Source organism: Herpailurus yagouaroundi, unplaced genomic scaffold (genome assembly GCF_014898765.1).
Source record: "Herpailurus yagouaroundi ecotype Mexico unplaced genomic scaffold, PumYag 186, whole genome shotgun sequence".
Lineage (NCBI taxonomy): Eukaryota > Metazoa > Chordata > Mammalia > Carnivora > Felidae > Herpailurus > Herpailurus yagouaroundi.
Window position 1 is genome coordinate 29,055,744 of NW_024412417.1, and position 17,652 is coordinate 29,073,395.

At 39.1% G+C, this 17,652-nt stretch overlaps 1 protein-coding gene across 10 annotated transcripts in view; it reads right to left on the reverse strand.

The window, feature by feature from the left end:
* The window catches only part of ENPP2 (ectonucleotide pyrophosphatase/phosphodiesterase 2), a 112,632-nt gene that overhangs the window by 49,301 nt on the left and 45,679 nt on the right, over window positions 1-17,652 (reverse strand). For all 10 annotated transcript variants that reach the window (XM_040494311.1, XM_040494310.1, XM_040494307.1 and 7 more), the window contains exons 4-9: window positions 15,618-15,743; window positions 13,326-13,386; window positions 11,392-11,489; window positions 11,094-11,173; window positions 9,953-10,072; window positions 1,693-1,748 (exon numbers count right to left, since the gene is read on the reverse strand). In XM_040494311.1, coding sequence (XP_040350245.1) covers window positions 1,693-1,748; window positions 9,953-10,072; window positions 11,094-11,173; window positions 11,392-11,489; window positions 13,326-13,386; window positions 15,618-15,743 — 541 coding nt within the window. The remainder of the gene's footprint in view (window positions 1-1,692; window positions 1,749-9,952; window positions 10,073-11,093; window positions 11,174-11,391; window positions 11,490-13,325; window positions 13,387-15,617; window positions 15,744-17,652) is intronic.

Consider the following 17,652-nt stretch of genomic DNA (forward strand, 5'->3'; position numbering starts at 1 on the left):
GGACATGAATTGACACACACACACACACAAAATGGAATGGAGCAGCATCAGTACTTTGGAATAGAATACTATCATTTAAAAAGCAAGAATAATTCTAGGCTGCAGTACAGAATCACATTAAAAAGATGGCCTTCCAAGTCTAACTCTGCACCTTGAATCTGGTTTTAAACTTAAAATTTTTCAGAATGTATCATGTGTAGATTCCCCTGACATATATTCCATTAAAAAACTGAAAGTATGACCCTGGTGTGTGTGTGTGTGTGTGTGTGTGTGTGTGTGTGTGTGTGTGTGTGTTATAACAAGATTTTTTTTTTTAAAGAAAAAAAAAAACAAAAAAAACTAAATCCAAGTCACTCCTGGAATATAGAGATAAAAGAACAATAGCCTGAGAAGCAAAGCCAAACTAAGGACATCTTTAGAGCACACAAAAGCTACCTTCTTAGAAGTAGTTTGAAATGGGTGGAGAAAATTGCCATTCAAAATCAGAACACTGGGCCTTTTCAACGAAGCTTTGCAGCAGTTTCGGGGGGGTAAGGGTGGGACCTAGGTATTAATTATGTTGTTGGCTCCTTTCCGTTCTGCTGAGCAAATATGTTATGGAACAGAAGAAATCATTTCTGTAAGCATCTATGACAGTCAAGGGTTACAAAAATGTAATGCAGATGATTAAATTGGTAGATCAACATGTCATCTACATGTCATTTCTAACATACCCACACTTATTTCTCAACTCAGACAAGCTCTTTAAAAAAATAGGGGCGGGGGAGACTTGTAAAGGGTCACTGTCTTAAAGTCACCAAACCCAGTTTCAACACAGCCCTTCAAATCTGAAAAAGCTACTTTTATTCCTGAATTTGGAGAATATAGATGGTCTCATTCTGGATTAATCTGAACCTGTGATTGCTCTCAGCACACTACTATTATAGAATAGTCAGATTTTTGTTAAGGCATAAGAGGCAAATATGGAAACAGCTTTAGGTGGTTAAAAAAAAAAAAAAAAAAGATGGAAAGAACATCTCAGTGGGAACAAAATCCCCATGAAAGTTGAAACAGATTCCTTTTCTCACTAAGGAGCCTTAAAAATAATCAACATGTTGACACTTTTATTAGGTAAGTTTCACCTAAAGACTACTTTATGAACATTAACTACTAATCCCCCCATTAGCTCTGTGGGGAAGACAAGTGGTAGTTCCATTTTTCTTATTAGGGAAATCCTAGAGTTCAGTGGAAAATGGAGTGGAAACAGAGGCTTCCCCTTGTCTCCTGTCTGGAATTTCCAATCTCTAGACTACTACATCAGCTGTCTGAGACCACACTAGACTTTTAACGTTGTGAACCAAAATAAACATAGTATGTTATAATATATTTATAGAAAATGATAATGCAAACCACAGCAATAAATAGTCCAAGAGAAATATACGATCCTTGGTGGTAAGTTACCAAACCCTATAAATGGACAGAAAAATCTGAAGGATGACAAGAAGGGAAAATCTTCACATTCTATTAAGAAAAGATGGAGGAAAAAGGAGGGAAGACCTCTAAAAAATGATTGGAAGATTATTTCCAATCAGAAAATACAGAAAAGCTCAAGTGCTTTTGTATTTAACTGAAATGAAATCAAATTGAGTTAATGTTTCATAAGCTGATCATAATTGCAATTTTACAAACACTGACAAAATAAAGACAACTTACACAGACCAGAAGAATGTCCCAGCTTTCACCCCTTGCTTGGTGGCTGTAATCCATAGCTAATGAGGAAAATATAAGAGGCTTATAACACGTTCTGAGATTTTTTTCTTCTCAAAGAAGAAAAAAGTTTTAAAATATATTAGATCAGATCTCTTATGCTTTACCCACACCCCGTCATAAATTTCACATTATTTGCAATCATTCTCTTTTCACATCTGGAAGTCAGAAGCATTGTTTCCATGAATGTCATTCAATACATTCTCTGCAAAAGCTTTCAAAAGCTCTGCTGTGATTCTAGTGGCCTTTTTTTTAATTCCTATTTCATCTCAGAAGTCTCTTCTGTACCTGCCTTTTCTGATCATTGTTTTGAACATTTCACTTATATGACAGAATTCTGCTCATAAAAGGACCCAGGAGTGGACCATATGTTTCCTGTCCCATGAAAGCCTATAGAGGAGAACCCCAGTTTGGTACACAGATGCCGGAATCCTGGAACCCAGCTTTGCCTTGTTTTGTTTGAAGCTAGGTGAATGAGAAGGGGAAAAAAGCTATTTTTTATTTTGGATTTTCCCTTGTGTCTTTTATTTAGCTTTTCAATAAATGGAAATTTAAGAATAAGTTCCTGGGACAAGTTAGGTGACCCAAGCATTTCTTTGAGGCTTTTGAAATATTCTTTCCAGCACATGCTGTTGCGAGTCAGAAGACAGGGCAGTTAAGAACCTGAGCTCTGCAACCAGATAGCTGCTGGATTTTAAGCCTCTTCTCTGTCACTTACCAAGTATGCAGTCCTCCAGGAAATGACTTAAGCTCTCCTTGCTTCAGTTTCCTTTAAAATGTAGGTAATATTACCTAGCACATAGGATTATTCTAAGCTTTAATAAGTTAAGACATTTAAAGCCCTTAAAGCAGTGTCTTAGCATTTGGTGAACACTAGATCTATTTTAATCTTTATTATTATGCATTGGAAATAAATATAATCCAGTTATTCTAGGAACATTAAAAACAGCTTGAGATGGCCAGTGTCCCATTGAACATAAGTCTGTAAGAACCAACCCTCCACCCCCACCCTGTGCTTTGGGAGGCAAACAGAAAGAAATATATGGCTCATTTGTTGTAAGACCCAAGCAAAATGGTCTAGGAATTGCAGCCAGCCCCTTTTCTGATTTCACTGTACCTAGACTTTCAGAGTGTCTTACCGACTCCAGTGAAAACCTCTGTTTTGGGGGCAGAGGGGATATTTGGAGGTGTGGGGCCTCCAGGAGGTTGGCCATGGTTTCAGAAAGGTCTGGTGGCCTGGCCTGGGGGATTCCACACGGATTCTCAAGCTCCTTTGGAGGGACTAAAGACCCTGAGAGCCCCGCAAAATCACAGCTGCTACAGCTGGCAAGTAAGGAATGGGCAGGAGAGCACAGAGTGACCTCTCAGATTTGAGGAGGTATGAACTGCTAGAATGTCATCTGCATGGGAGAGGTGGTTCCTCCTTCCATGGGGATGGGTCAGAGATATGAGAATCTCAGCCTGCGGACAAACTGGCACGGACACACAGGCCAACCAGGGTTCAAAATGTGTCCATTTGTTCTTTTTTTTTTTTTTTTCCTTGGTTATCACATTTATTTAAATGGTTGGGGGGGGGGATGTCCTTTAGCTGAAGTATTTTTGAGTTATCTGCAAATCATTTCAGGAGTGGAAGAATCCTTGGTCGTTTCTTAATATCAAAATTTACACAGAGTTCTCTTTATAATGTCTTCTGCATTTAAAAAGGCAATCATAAGAAGTCTCCTATATTCCACACACGACAAATTCTTTGGTTCAGCCAACTCTTAATGGAGGGCAACTAGTACACCATCATCTCCCCAAAGAGCATCGGAATATTCTGATATTTTCAAAAATATTTTGTTGATTTATACATCCCTTCGTATGTTTCCTCATCAATTTCTATAGTAGTCACAGTTTCCTCCACATCTCCCAATGTCATATTTAAATGCTGACCATAAGCATGTACTCTGCCTCAAAGCTCTCTGTCGTTTCTCACTCTCACGTAAATTCGCTCATCCATGCTGAGCCTGATGAGATCCAGGGGCTCTTCTACAGGTCTGGTAGTTTGTTGCTGGTCCTTGTCGTCCGCCATGTTTCAAACCCTGTACCCTTTCCCGCCTCTCGCGAGAGAACGCGAGCCCCGTGGTCTCTGGAATTGAGGGAATGCAATGTGCCGAAAGTAAAAAGAAATTTGCTATGCACGGTCTTGCTTTGTACAGTTTTCATTGGTCATCTGAGGCTGGGGCGGAGCTCCAGGGGGCGGGGGAGTAGGCTGGACCTATAAGGAAAGAGCGTGGCCATGCCTCTCCATCCAGCACCTCTACTATAAAGAAGATGCGCTCAGACTAAATGCTGGACATCCTGCAGGTGCCTCAAAACTACATCAGATCCCAGAGAGACCAGTTTCTTATATTAAGTGATCTATTTCTATACTCATTTTAATTTCAGAGATTCAAATTTAGCATATTCACATCCAAACAACTTCATACAAAATCTAGTGTCTTGATATTCATAAGGAAGTTGTACTAGGCAAATAGTTGGCAGTTATGAAATGTAAGATTAATCTGGGGTTTTCTAATGGAAAATTTTAAATGCAGTTTTGTCAAATGATGAGCCTGCACTTTCTAAAGTTATGCTGTGGAATATATGCTGATGTTGGCATTATCTGGACAACAGGAAGCCCTATGGGTAAATTTTAGTTCCATAAGGCTTACGAGAAAAGTTCACCAGAAGGGGTCCTTGCGGTGCTATAAGAAAAGTGCATTGGAAGAGAGGGTGGCAGAAGTGGGTGTGCTAAAATTCTCCCAATGGCAAAGTCAGGATCATTTGTTCTTCATACTTTTCTGAACTTCTCAAACTTTTTACAATGACAACTAAAATCTTTGTCATCAGAAAAAAAATAGCCAATTGTAAAAAGCAAGTGGACCACAAAGACAATAAGAAGGTTAAAAAAAAAAAAAAAAATATATATATATATATATATATATATATATATATATATATATATATTTGAGTGCTTGGGTGGCTCAGTTGTTAAGTGTCCAACTCAGGTCATGATCTCACAGTTCCTGAGATAGAGCCCTGTGTTGGGCTCTGCGCTGATACACAAAGCTTGCTTGGTATTCTCTCTCTTTCTTTCTCTCTCTCTCTCTCTCTCCCTCTCTCTCTGAAAATAAACTTTTTTTAAAAATTTCATTTCTTCTCCAAAAAAGAAGCAAAACATTCTTCCTGCTTTTTTTTAAAATATTTATTTATTTTTGAGAGAGGCAGAACACAAGCAGGGAAGAGGGAGAGAGAGAGAGAGGGAGACACAGAATCTGAAGCAGGCTCCAGCCTCTGAGCTGGATGCAGAGAGAGCCCGACGCAGGGCTCGAACTCACAAACTGTGAGATCATGACCTGAGCTGAAGTTGGACACTCAACTGAGCCACCCAGGTGCCCCATCTTCCTGCTTTTTGATACGAGTCATGTTGACTATATTTTATAAAAGAAAAATGGGAGCACGGTCAGAAAAGTGCAAAAAGTGAACAAATGAGAGAATATTTAAGATTAAAAAACACTTAAAAACCTCAAACAAAAGGACCGTAGCAGTAATGAAGCCATTCTGTCAGGGTCTAGCAAATGGTAGATTGAAACATAGTGTTCTTGGGTTATCAGATCATAAGTAGCTATAAAACTTCCCTTGCAGTCATGCGTATACATTATATTTCTGAGCTCAGAAGTTAAATCTAGTAATTACACAGAAAAAAAAAAAAAGGCACCAAAACTTTGGTCTAAAAACAGAAAAGTGAAAGCAAGCCTCTGGGGCTATTTAAAAAAGAGAGAGAAGTTCCTAGTTCCTTGTTAATTCAGAGAAATGGGAAATCAGTATTTCTCTGAATTTGAATGTAAAATAAATTTCCTCACAGACTGGTAAAACAGCACAACTAAAATAACCTGACAAGACCCTGGGTTTGGATTTCCCACCTTTAATGCCAACGTTTCTCCATTGCTCTGCTTTATCTAGAGGCATTTTTCAATATTTGTGTCTTACATGCTGTATTTTGAAGAGGGCACGAGTGGGGAACGTATTGTACCTATTTGATATGTTATCAGGAATTTTTTTTTTATATATAAAAGCTGTCTCACTGGAATCAGAAGGATTTAACTGTGAAATCCAATACTTTCTGAAATGAAAGTATGCTGCTGTGGGAGGAGGGGGCGAAGTTTTGAAAAAGAAAACAAGCAGAAAACATTTTTCAAAAACATGAACTACAACCGTGGTCTTTCTAGCAGTTCTTTGCAGGGAAATTATTCCTTTGCATTCAAAAGCATGGAGCCAGGATACATAGAATTCTGGGAAGCCAGAGGGGTGGATGGGGCCATGGCAGATGCTGGAATAAATCATTCACTGAGATTCAGGAGTGGGTTTGCAGCAGGACAGACTGTGGGCGTGGGTGGCTCTTCGCAGGCGGTTAGGGCCAGAAGAAGGTGAGTGATACAGTACAGGATAAAAACCAGGCGTCAGAGAGGGTGCAGTGCAATTCAAGACACAGTAGTGGGACACCTAACTGGGTCAGGCTGTGGGTTAGGGATGGAGAAAAAAGAGATTCTACCCCCAGGGGACCCACAGACTAAAGCAGATACGTGAATAATTTCAAAAATATATGGTCGAATTTATGACAGAAATAATATGAAAACCCAAAGGAGGGTCTCTGAGCTTAGCCAGGGCTGAGGGAATTTAGTGACTACCTAGGGAAAGAGACTTCAACTGACATTTGAAAGGCTTATAAATAATTATGAGTCCAGTAGCAAAGTGGTCACGTGAGCATTTACAGCACTCTAAATACAGAGCAGAGCCCATCTTAAATACATTAATACAGTAAAAAAAAAGAACAAAACCAGATTTAGAGCAATCTAGGGAAAAGAAACAAAGGGTAAAAGAATAAAGGGTAAAACTTTCCTTAAAAGAAAGCAAAACCACCCACCAGCAGGTTAATAAAATAGACAGGAAGAGGGGGAAGCAACCACTTGCGCTTTGCATCAAGGCATCCCTTTGACCTGGAAATTCACTTCTGTTCTAATGTCATTCTTCTCTTTGCCGTCTCTTTCTCCAACATGCCATTGTGCTTGTATTTTCACACTACTGTAATTCATGAGGATGGTCTCAGGACCAACTCACTGAATCACCAACACTGGCAGAAACAACTGTAGACTAAGCAGCTTAAGGAATGATAAGAATGCCTCTGTTTCTCTTAGAAATGCCCTGCTCTGGAAACTGGCTTTAGAGAACTTGCATGATGGTGGGGTGTTAGACTTTTTTTCTCAAATCTCCATGTTTCATGCACCCCTTGGAGTCTCATTCATTCTCCGCTTTGCTGGGTCCAGATTGAAACTGAACGGGGAATTTCCCACTGAGATACCTTACTATCAGAAATTGCACGATTATAGCAGAGAGATTTTTCAAAGAAACAAACACACTTAAGAAACTCCAGGAAGAGTACAGAACATAATTTTGTAATTGGAAAAAAGTAACTACAACTGTAAAGCAACAACAATGAGAGGAATCCCATAAAAATATGTATGAGAAATGTGGCATCATAAAGTGAATAACAACTTTTAATAGCACATTCTGAAGATTAACAAATTAAAAGCAGACTTGAGTTTGCTAAAATGGCTATATCAGTGTTAAAAAAAAAATGTGAGGGGTGCCTGTGTGGCTCAATCAGTTAAGCATCTAACTCTTTAGTTCAGCTCAGGTCATGATCTCACAGTTGTGAGATCACGCCTCACATAGCACTCTATGGTAAGTGTGGAGCCTGCCTGGGATTCTCTCTCTCCCTCTCTCTCTGCCCCACCACTGCACTCATGCATTTTCTCTCTCTCTCTCTCTCTCTCTCTCTCTCTCTCTCTCTCAAATTAAATAAATAAACTTTAAAAATAAGGTGAAATTAAATTATAGAAATTTTTTTTGGAAGCCTAATGGTGAGATTCAAATTGTCAGATGGGACACTATACAAGTGCCTCACCCCATCTATTAAATTTCAAACTAGGATAAGAGTGGTTCTTGTTTACCTTTTAATCTGGCTCCTTTATTATTTAGCCAAATGTCTTTCATGCTTTAATCATTCAGTAAAAATAAGTTAAGTTTAATGTAAATACCTAAGGTTTTTATAAATATTTTCTCTACCTCAATTATTTTTTTCACTGGTGATTTTGTGAAATGTATAAACCTCTGAGAGGATGAGATAAATGCTTGAGAAATATTTATTAAGGCTCATCTTTTCTTATAATATTTATAGTTTCTTATACTGTTATTCTGTAGTTCTTAGAGTTTCCTTCCATATGTTCTTCTTCTATGCCAAATTTCAGTAAGATGTTTTTAAATGATAGCTACTATGTTCCTTGAAGTTCTTATGGTGTCCTCTTGTTCAAGAAGATAGAAACACAAATCAGTTTCTCTCTAAATCTCTGTCAACACTAGGAAAATACTGAACTTGGTCAAATCTATCAAGTCTGAGAGTTAGTTGGGAAACAGGCAAACAGGATTGAAACAGAGATTTCACTCCATTGGGCAAGTTAACAGCATTGCCTCTGCTCTGCTTCTGCAGAAATTAATGAAGATGTGGACTCATCTTCTGAGTCATGCCAACCTAGAGGGAAACTAAGGTCAACACTTGGTGTAAGGTGATCCACTTTGATAAAATTACTATTTGTCTCTATATCCTTTGTGGTTCTTCAGGCAAGTTTGCTTCCATGACAAAATTAATACAAAAAAACCAACTAATAATAATAGCTTGAGAGAACTCTAATTTCAATCATTTCATTTACACGTAAAATGTTCCTCTATCATAAACTTTATGAAATCCACCTTGTAAACAAATTTTACTATGCTCACAACTTAGATCATCACAGACTTCTGGGAGTCCGGCCTGAATGAAGACAGCAGAATCAAAACCTCTACTATAAAGAAATACTTCTGCAGACATACAAGAAGTATTCCAATGTTTGTTTGTTTGTTTATGAAAAGCCCATATTTAACCTTGCATACTTATCGGTTATGAATTTTTTTTTATCACAAATGACCTTTTATCAAAGAGCATTACCATTTTCCTCTTACTTTATATTCTCCATTTTGCCCATAGATTGCAGCAAACATTTCCAGCTGTGGGACCATTTAGGGAAGGTAGATTCATGGGTACATGCAGACACTGGTCACTCTCTCTGCCATAGCAGATTGCACAAAGGTGGGAGCCTCCAATCAGAGTCGACACGAGGTGGAACCATTTGCCATCTTTCTCCTACATGCGTTTCAATGACTGTGTGTACGGGGCTGTGCTCCTGTGGAGATTCTGACCCTTCTACCCAGGGTCGTGCGCACTTGGTTCAATTCTGCACATTCAACAACTATGGCCTCATGTTGCTATTTTGCTCATGTCTGACCAAAGCAAGTTGCCCAAGCATACACACAGTCATAGGAAAAATACTATGTAGAAAGCCATCTACCTCCCTCTTTACTTTCTGCCCACCCATTGGAGCTGAAGTAAACAGGATGAGTTCTTTCAAAGTATTAATTTGCTGCTCCAAAATTAAGGTATAATTCCACTTACATGTAACTTCCAAGAATTTCAAAAAACGGATGAAACAAAAGAATTTATGAACTTACTGTGGGTTTCATTGTTGAGTTCTTTTTTTTTTTTTTCTTTTCAGCAAGCTTCCCTGTTTCTATTCATATGGCACCTGAGCTAAAATTTTGGGGTAGTCATAGTCATTCACTTCTCTTTTTCATTGTACCCATAAATCTGGTAAATCAGTAAGATATGACTATATATTCCTTCCTCAAAATGTTTCTGAAATTCAGCTCCCTGTCACCATTTCCATCACCACCTGCCTAATGAAGACACTTATCGCCTCACACTTTTATGATCATAACCTCACCTACACACACACACACACACACACACACACACACGTAGACATGTGAACATATATATGTACACACATTATTTATGCATATGTGTAATAGGTATACACACATATATAAATACTGTATATACATATATGGATATATATACATATTGTGTGCACACATACACACATAAATATTATGTGTCCACATATATATAAATACCAAAAGACAGAAACATTGCCAAGTATGAGGAAATTTTAGGCATCTTTTTTACAGGTAACAAATTTGGGGCTGAAATGTTTCAGCGCACAAATACACACATAAAAAATGCAAAACTTACCGGTTGACCTCCCCACCATCTATGATTAAATTTCTCTCGCCCTCGCAGATGGAAAGTGGCATCAAATACAGGATCATACATTGAATTGCCAACAATTCCATGTGATTCCGGATATAGTCCCTTTGTGTAAAAGCAAATTTATTGTTAAAATAACAATGTAATAGTCTGTACCTGTTTGATCTATCATAAATTTTTTTGTCATAGGAGGCTTTACAACAACATTTAATTTCCAAATTTATATAAGATATATAGAGACTTTATATATGTCTGAGCAAACATGAGTATTATCTATGGACTAATTATAAGCTATCTGAGAGACTTAACATGATCGTAAGAAATTTAGTATTTGGGTTTTTTTAACGGTGCAATTTAATAAGATGACAATAACTTTCATTACAGTAAATTAACTTTGAGATGGAAATTTACTTATTGCCTCCAAAGAAGCTTCTACTTACAAATACACTCTTCCTTTTCCTTAAGTTCTATTTCTATCCCAGAACCCCTCAAATCAATCATAATAGTAAAATAAATAGAGCTGCCTGGGTGGCTCAGTCAGTTAAGCATCCGACTTCAGCTCAGGTCATGATCTCACAGTGTGTGAGTTCGAGTCCCGCTTCGGGCGAGCTCAAGCCCCTCATGGGGTGAGTCCCACTTCTCTCTCTCTTTCTCTCTCTCTCTCCTTCTCTTTCTCTCCCCTTGCTCACTTGTGCCCTCTCTCTCAAAATATAATGATCATCATCATAATAATAAAATAAACAAATTATGTTTTTAAAGAAGAAAGCAAGATAGGATTGGGAGTATTTACAAACGAAAACAGAATGGCCTTGAAGTCAACACTGTTATTTGAAAATTCCGAAAATACACAATAGATCTTGTGGTATTTGAGAGAGGTTTAATGTACGTGCTCCAACCGAACTGCGCCTGGAAAAAAGTGTTCGGTTTTGAACCTGCGGTGAAGTTCAGTCGTCCACACAACTGTAAAAGACATTTACTGGGAACGGCTCACGCAGACAAGATAGAAAACGAAAAGATTGTCTTTAAACACTAAGAAACATGTTTTTGCGAATCTCCCTTTAAGTCACTTCAGGATGAGGTCTACATCCACACCCTCAGAATCTATATTATTTGAAAAAATACTTACAGTGGCCAAAGTGTATAAGTTAGGGAAAGTTTTTGTTGGGTACACGGGCCTCATGTAGGGAGAGTGTGTGCCGCAGGACCCTAGGAACAGAATTTCAGATGTTAGGACAAGAGGACCAGCAGGAGCTACCTCACGTGTGGGAATCCGCTTTATAAACTATCAAAGACTTGTGTTACCTTCACTCTCGAATAATAAAATACATTTAAAGCCACGTGTCCATAGCTCTCAAAGCCCACAGCTAAGCATTTACTGTGCAGACCACAAATACTGATGAGAATACAGCATGAAAATGACTTACTTAGCTTTTCGATGTTAGGCATGACCTTGCTGCCTTTCTTCATGTAGGATGCTCGGAAACCATCCACAGAAAAGATGATTAACGGAGGGCGAACAAACCTTAAACAGTAACATATTCCACTTTAGAAAACTTGCTGCTATAAAGGGTCCATTACACCTAGTCATTCTCAACAATTGGGACCAGGAAATTTCCAAGATGAAACTTCAAATGAGGATATCCATACAAGCCTGGGCTTCCGGCCACGTCACATTTGTGATGACCAAAGTCCAGAGTTAAATGACCAAGATCATAAAAGGGCCAGGCAAGGGACCGGACTCCAGATTTCCCCTAATAGACTTTCTCCTCTGTTGCCTCTCGCATTGCAAACAAGGTTGTTCACAGGGTATAAAGTTGCTATATTTGCCTGGAATATGTATTCTCCCATCTGGTGCCTGGAAAACTCCTATGCATTCCTTGAAATCCAGCTGAAGGACTTCCTCTTCTATAATGTTAGTTGTTCACATATTTCAATTCCTTTAAAATATTAATTCATACCTCTTTTGTCATTCTTTGTATCTTATTTATGTTTCCATTTTGTGGACCTATAGTAGGGCTTCAATAAATATATTTATCAGACACATAAATGAATGGATGACTGAAGTCAATGAATATGAAATTAATAGCAACAGTACTCCTGTCACTGGAACTAAAACTTATAAAAGAATTCTTTTTGGTTTAATCCTAAAATAACTTTTAAAATAATTAAAATTGTTGAAGATCTTTAGAAAGTTCATCATTAAAGGCCCTGACTATCCATACCCATCTAGGGCAGAATCTGATGAAATGTGAGGTTCACACTTGTTACATTCTTTTGTCCTTTGTTATATTCTGAGGATGTAATTGTTGAGTCAGACCTAAGAATACTAAACTAGGTGCAAAACTTTTTCTGATAGCTTGAAGATAACTCAGCAAGCACCGGCTTGAGTTTATTGGAAGCCACATGATAAATGAGGTGTATTTCACATGGGTCACATATAAAGCACTTAGAAGAATACTATAAAAGAGTTCATTCTAATCCTTATTATTATCGTTTCATTCTACCACTAGACTGCTTTTGTCTCAAAAATAACTGAACATATTTTAAGCAGTCAGAAACCATTGCCATTCCATTCTAAAAGTCCAAAGAAGTTCAAGTGGCTCATTAAAACTAAAAAGGAAACGAAAATAAAGACAGTATCACAATGCTTGGATTTTGTGACACAGGCCGTGCTGCCTAAGACAAAAATACACTTGCGCAAATACATTCATGAAAACACACTTGTTGAAAATGTATTTTCTGCCAGGCATTTTAAGGCTCCATGAATTTTCAACAGTTTCCTGGAAGGCGTAATAAGTGCCTTATGCTGGTCGCACTTGAGCTGTGGGGTGTCACTCCAGCTTGGCCGCACCCCAGCAAAACCCTGCTTCCGTAGTTTGTCAAGTTTCTGCAGCATCTGGTAGGAGTTACCATCCTGGATATTTTTGAGAAGCTCTATGGTCCTCCTCTCCTCCCCCCGCCCCCGCCCCCTACAAGGCAAAAGCAGCACTTCAGGAAAACACACTGGAAAACAAAAACAAAAACAAAAACAAAAACAAAAAAACAAAAAACCCAAAAAACCCAAATCAATGCCAGAAATGTTTCTTTCCGTCTTCAGCGATATTTGGACACACTTTGTAAAATCTTCAACTATAGTGAAACACAGAGGATATTCAGTCTCCAGTACAGGCAGAGGCAATACGAGAAAGAGGTGCACTTTAGCTTTTGATTGATTAATCACTTATAGGTACTCGAGTATAAGTTTGCCTGTGTAAGAGGATTTCAGCTTTACATTTCTTGGAACCGTTTACCCTGACAAACCTGTGACAGGTTGTCCACTAATATATAAAACTTCATAATCTTTATAAAATGCACTTACCCTGCGGGGCATTCCGGGGCCTTTATTTCCTCACAGTCATCATCGACCCAATGGGACTCTCCTAGAAGAAAAAGTGAGTCAATTCACTTGTGAATCTAATTGTAAATGCCAGCCAGAGCCTTAAAGGCTGCAATTTCGGGACCTGTGTCCTGTTTGATATTTGTTGCTTATGGGATACCATCGAAACAGAAACACTCAAATGAAGTCCAATGTTGGTTTGGCTCACTGAAGGACACCCATACATAATGGGAAAGCTAATATTTAATAGCCCCAAGTGGTGTTTACAAGAGCCTTCTGAGTCTAAATGGTTTGTAGATAAAAACACCAGTGGCGTCAGCGAACAAAATTCCATGTTTGTTTCCCTCCAGAAATAAACTGTTTGGTCATTAGATGGAACATTCTTTTCTCCACCACCGGACATCTCAAAGCCATAGAAAGGATGGCACAACTTCCCTTTAGCTGCGGGAAAAGGCTTAGACTACTCAGGGATGATAGATGGAAAACTGCACGAAAGAGATTGCTTGCCAGTGAATCTGTGTACAGCCCATGAATTTAGGAACAAAAATCAATGCCATCTTTCACTTTCATCTTCCACCAAGGTCTGAGAGCTTTCCTGAGTTAACCCATCAAGAATGGAGAACACAAAAGAGCTCAGGTTTAAAATCAAACACACACACAAATGAGGCTTCCTTAGGAGAAAAGGAAAATTATCACAAAGCATTTGCTTCAAATTGTCCTAAGGCAAATAAAAATCATGTGTTTTGACTATAAGAAAAATTTGTGATCAAGACTTTGGAGAAATGGGTCCCATGTAAAGAGCACTGGAAATGTCCCTGGTCATCAAGACTCTGACTCCTGACAACTGGGTAAGTTAGTAACAGGCTCCTTAAAACAGGGGGAGCTTTACCACATACGAAGCAACCCAGGGCTCACACTGGGCTTCGCAAAAGTATTGCAACTAGAATTTTACACCAGCAAAAGCCGATGTTTAATGATTCCATGACTGGTGACACTTAGGACTCTTTCTCTATTCTGTCTTTTAACAGCCTTTGTGGTTTATTGTTTCATTTATTACATAGGGAAATAAAAAAGGGATAAAATTCCCGATCAATTTTATGCTTTATCCAAAATTACGATAATTGTTTGGGTAGGGGAAATTTTCCAAACTCAGGATTAATGCAATGCCTTCTTGCCACAAACTGAACACTAAACACATTTCAGAACAGATTTGCTTTCTCCCTGAAATCTCTTAACAGAAACTCTTCTTAAATGTTCCGTGTCACAGTTAGGAAGAAGGACACAAGAAAAAGGGACTCACAAAGCTCACATAAAGATTCTCCGATCTTGCCATTCATTGCTGTTAAGTGAACGCTAGGGCGACTTAAACTCCTTAAAGACAGAAACTGCATCCTTCATAGTTTCTTTAGTCCAATGACTAGTATTTATTACTGGAATAAAACCATCACATTCTGCAATCAACCATACAAAGTCAGCAGATATGTATACATAGCTTTGGGATATAACAGGAGCTGCCGGTGCCCTGATCCTCTTTACCAGCTAGTACGCCCACCTTCAGGCTGCTGCTCGTGCGTCGGTTTACAGCTCACGTGCAATGGGTACAAAAGCCATGCCCCCTTGCCTCAAGGGTAAGGACTCTGCAGTTTAATTTCCAGAGCCTGCAGGAACACGGGCCAAGGTGAGACTTCACCTAAAACCACGTCCTTGCTTGGCTCCCCCCCTGCCCCGCCTCCCTTGTTCCCTCACATGGTTTTGCTGCAGAGAGCATTCCCTCAATAAACTCCAAATATGGAATCCTGCCTCAGGCACCGCTTTTAGAAAACCTGATAGAAGACCAACACAGGAACTTTAATGGGAGAGAGCCAAAGCATAAGAGACTCTTAAAAACTGAGAACAAGCTGAGGGTTGATGGGGGGTGGGAGGGAGGAGAGGGTGGGTGATGGGTATTGAGGAGGGCACCTTTTGGGATGAGCACTGGGTGTTGTATGGAAACCAATTTGACAATAAATTTCATATATTGAAAAAAAAAAAGAAATCTCTTCATTATTATGATTCCACCAAATTATGGAATGCGGGGGTATTTCCTGATTATGTCAGATCAGTGAAACGCAGGGAAGCAAAACTAAGAAAGAAACATGAGAGATTAAAAAACACAACTCATTCCTTCCTCCCAAACCCATATCCAAGGTGTTATATCCACAACATCCAAGATTCCTTGGAGCATCTCCAGTTTTTACTCGTTCAGAGCTCCAGCCAACCCACGGAAACATGTACCTTTGCAAACCACTTGGTAATTAGTACAGCAGTCTCCCCTGGCCAAGCAGTCTTCTGAGCAGTGACAAGCATTGTCTTCGTTCCTGACTTCTCCGCATCTGTCCTTCGTACACTCCCAGCCGCCGGCTGAAATCGGCACAATAAAACACTTTCACTCCTTCACACAAACCAAACGAAAGAGGCCGCGGTTGCTTACAGGCGTTGCCAACAAAAAGAGCTAAAATCCCACGTCATTTAATCTGCTTGTGAAATTAGAGTTGGCCTAAGGCCTAGATGATATTTGGAGGATTTACAAATAGGTTGAATTCCTAATTTTTCAAATCAGAGTACAAAGCCAAACATAATTGGGCTCCTTTGGCACAATGGAACCCTTACCATTTATGAACTGTACTGAAAACCCCAGCAAAATGCATGGTATGTAAGGTTTGTGACAGGAGTTTCTATCCTTACAGGCATAGTCACGACATAGCTGGCTGGGCTCTTTTATTTCCCAAAGTAGCTTTACTTGACTTTAATGAGCTGGATTTAAATACAAATGATAATGTAACCAAATGGCCTCTACTTGCCTTAAGTTGCAACCCAAGGTTAAAGTCTGAAACAGGCATGTAGAGTATAAAGGGATATAACAACACTCACAGTTCCAACCATTGACCAAAATGTGGTCCCTGCCTATACAGTGAGAGATCACAGTCCCTACTCTCAAGGAGACCAGTAGGTGAGTTACAGATTTCTGTCTGAACATCATGGCTTAACTTTATCAAGAGAAAATATTTAGAAAATTGTTTTCATCTTAAAGAGAGTGCTGTACTTTTTGGTTTGACTTTTCATCCACTAGACTGGAACCTCCAAAGCAGAAAAGAAAAAAATCACATCTCTCTTTTCACCACTGATTCTCCGATGCCTGAGACTGTGCCTGGCCCATGCTAGGTGTTCCATGAACATTCATTAAATCTCATTGCAAATTACCATGAAAATAAAATATGGCTCTTTAAATTCAGGATTGATGTATTGAGAAACTTTATAATTAATTCATTTATTCAATAAATATTTCTATTATGTTCTCCATGTTCTAGGTGCTGGGGAGGTTGTGAAGAACAGAAAGACAAGACACAATATCTTCATGAAGCTTACTTTCCAACTGGGAAAGACAGACCATAAGCAAAAACAAGATACATTCAGCCTGTGCTAAGTGCTATGAAGGAAATAACAGGATGGTATTGATAGTGATAGGGTGGAAAGGGGATGCTACTTGACATGGAATGGTCAAGAAAGCCCTCTTGAGCTAAGCATACTTGAGGTCTTCATCTCTTAAAACTTGTCATAAGTAGAAGGCAATAATTTTAGGAAGCAACTCACAGTTGGTGAGTTCAAGCCCCACGTCAGGCTCTGTGCTGACAGCTCAGAGCTGGGAGCCTGCTTCGGATGCTGTGTCTCCCTCTCTCTCTCTCTCTGCTCTTCCCCTGCTCATGTTCTGTCTCTCTGTCCCTCAAAAGTAAATAAACATTTAAAAAATTTTTAAACAATATTCTACCAACAGACACTCTGCTAAGTGAATAAATGGATACGGAGGTATTCGTTGCCATGCTAGAAAACCATGCAACTACTGTTGACTTTCCACTCTTTTAGAATTACCTTTGTATCCGAATTCCATTCTCTGCTTTTTGATATCCCCTACTTCCTCTGCCTTCTATTCCCAAACAGATTAAATGATTGGAATTCCTTTATCCAGGAACTGCTATTCCCAATGGTTAGCAATTTTCCAAGGTTACTTTGACTGATTTTTCCCCCCAATTCAAGGATAACTCTTAATCAATATGCTTTTATTCTTGCCCTGGTAGATAAGAAAATCCCTTTGTTTACAAAAAAGCATCACTATTAACAAGCTAAAATTATTGAGGAACTACTGGCTTTGAGTAAGAATGGAATTTTAAAAAGTCAGGGTTCAGGGGCACCTGGGTGGCGCAGTCGGTTAAACGTCCGACTTCAGCCAGGTCACGATCTCGCGGTCCGTGAGTTCGAGCCCCGCGTCAGGCTC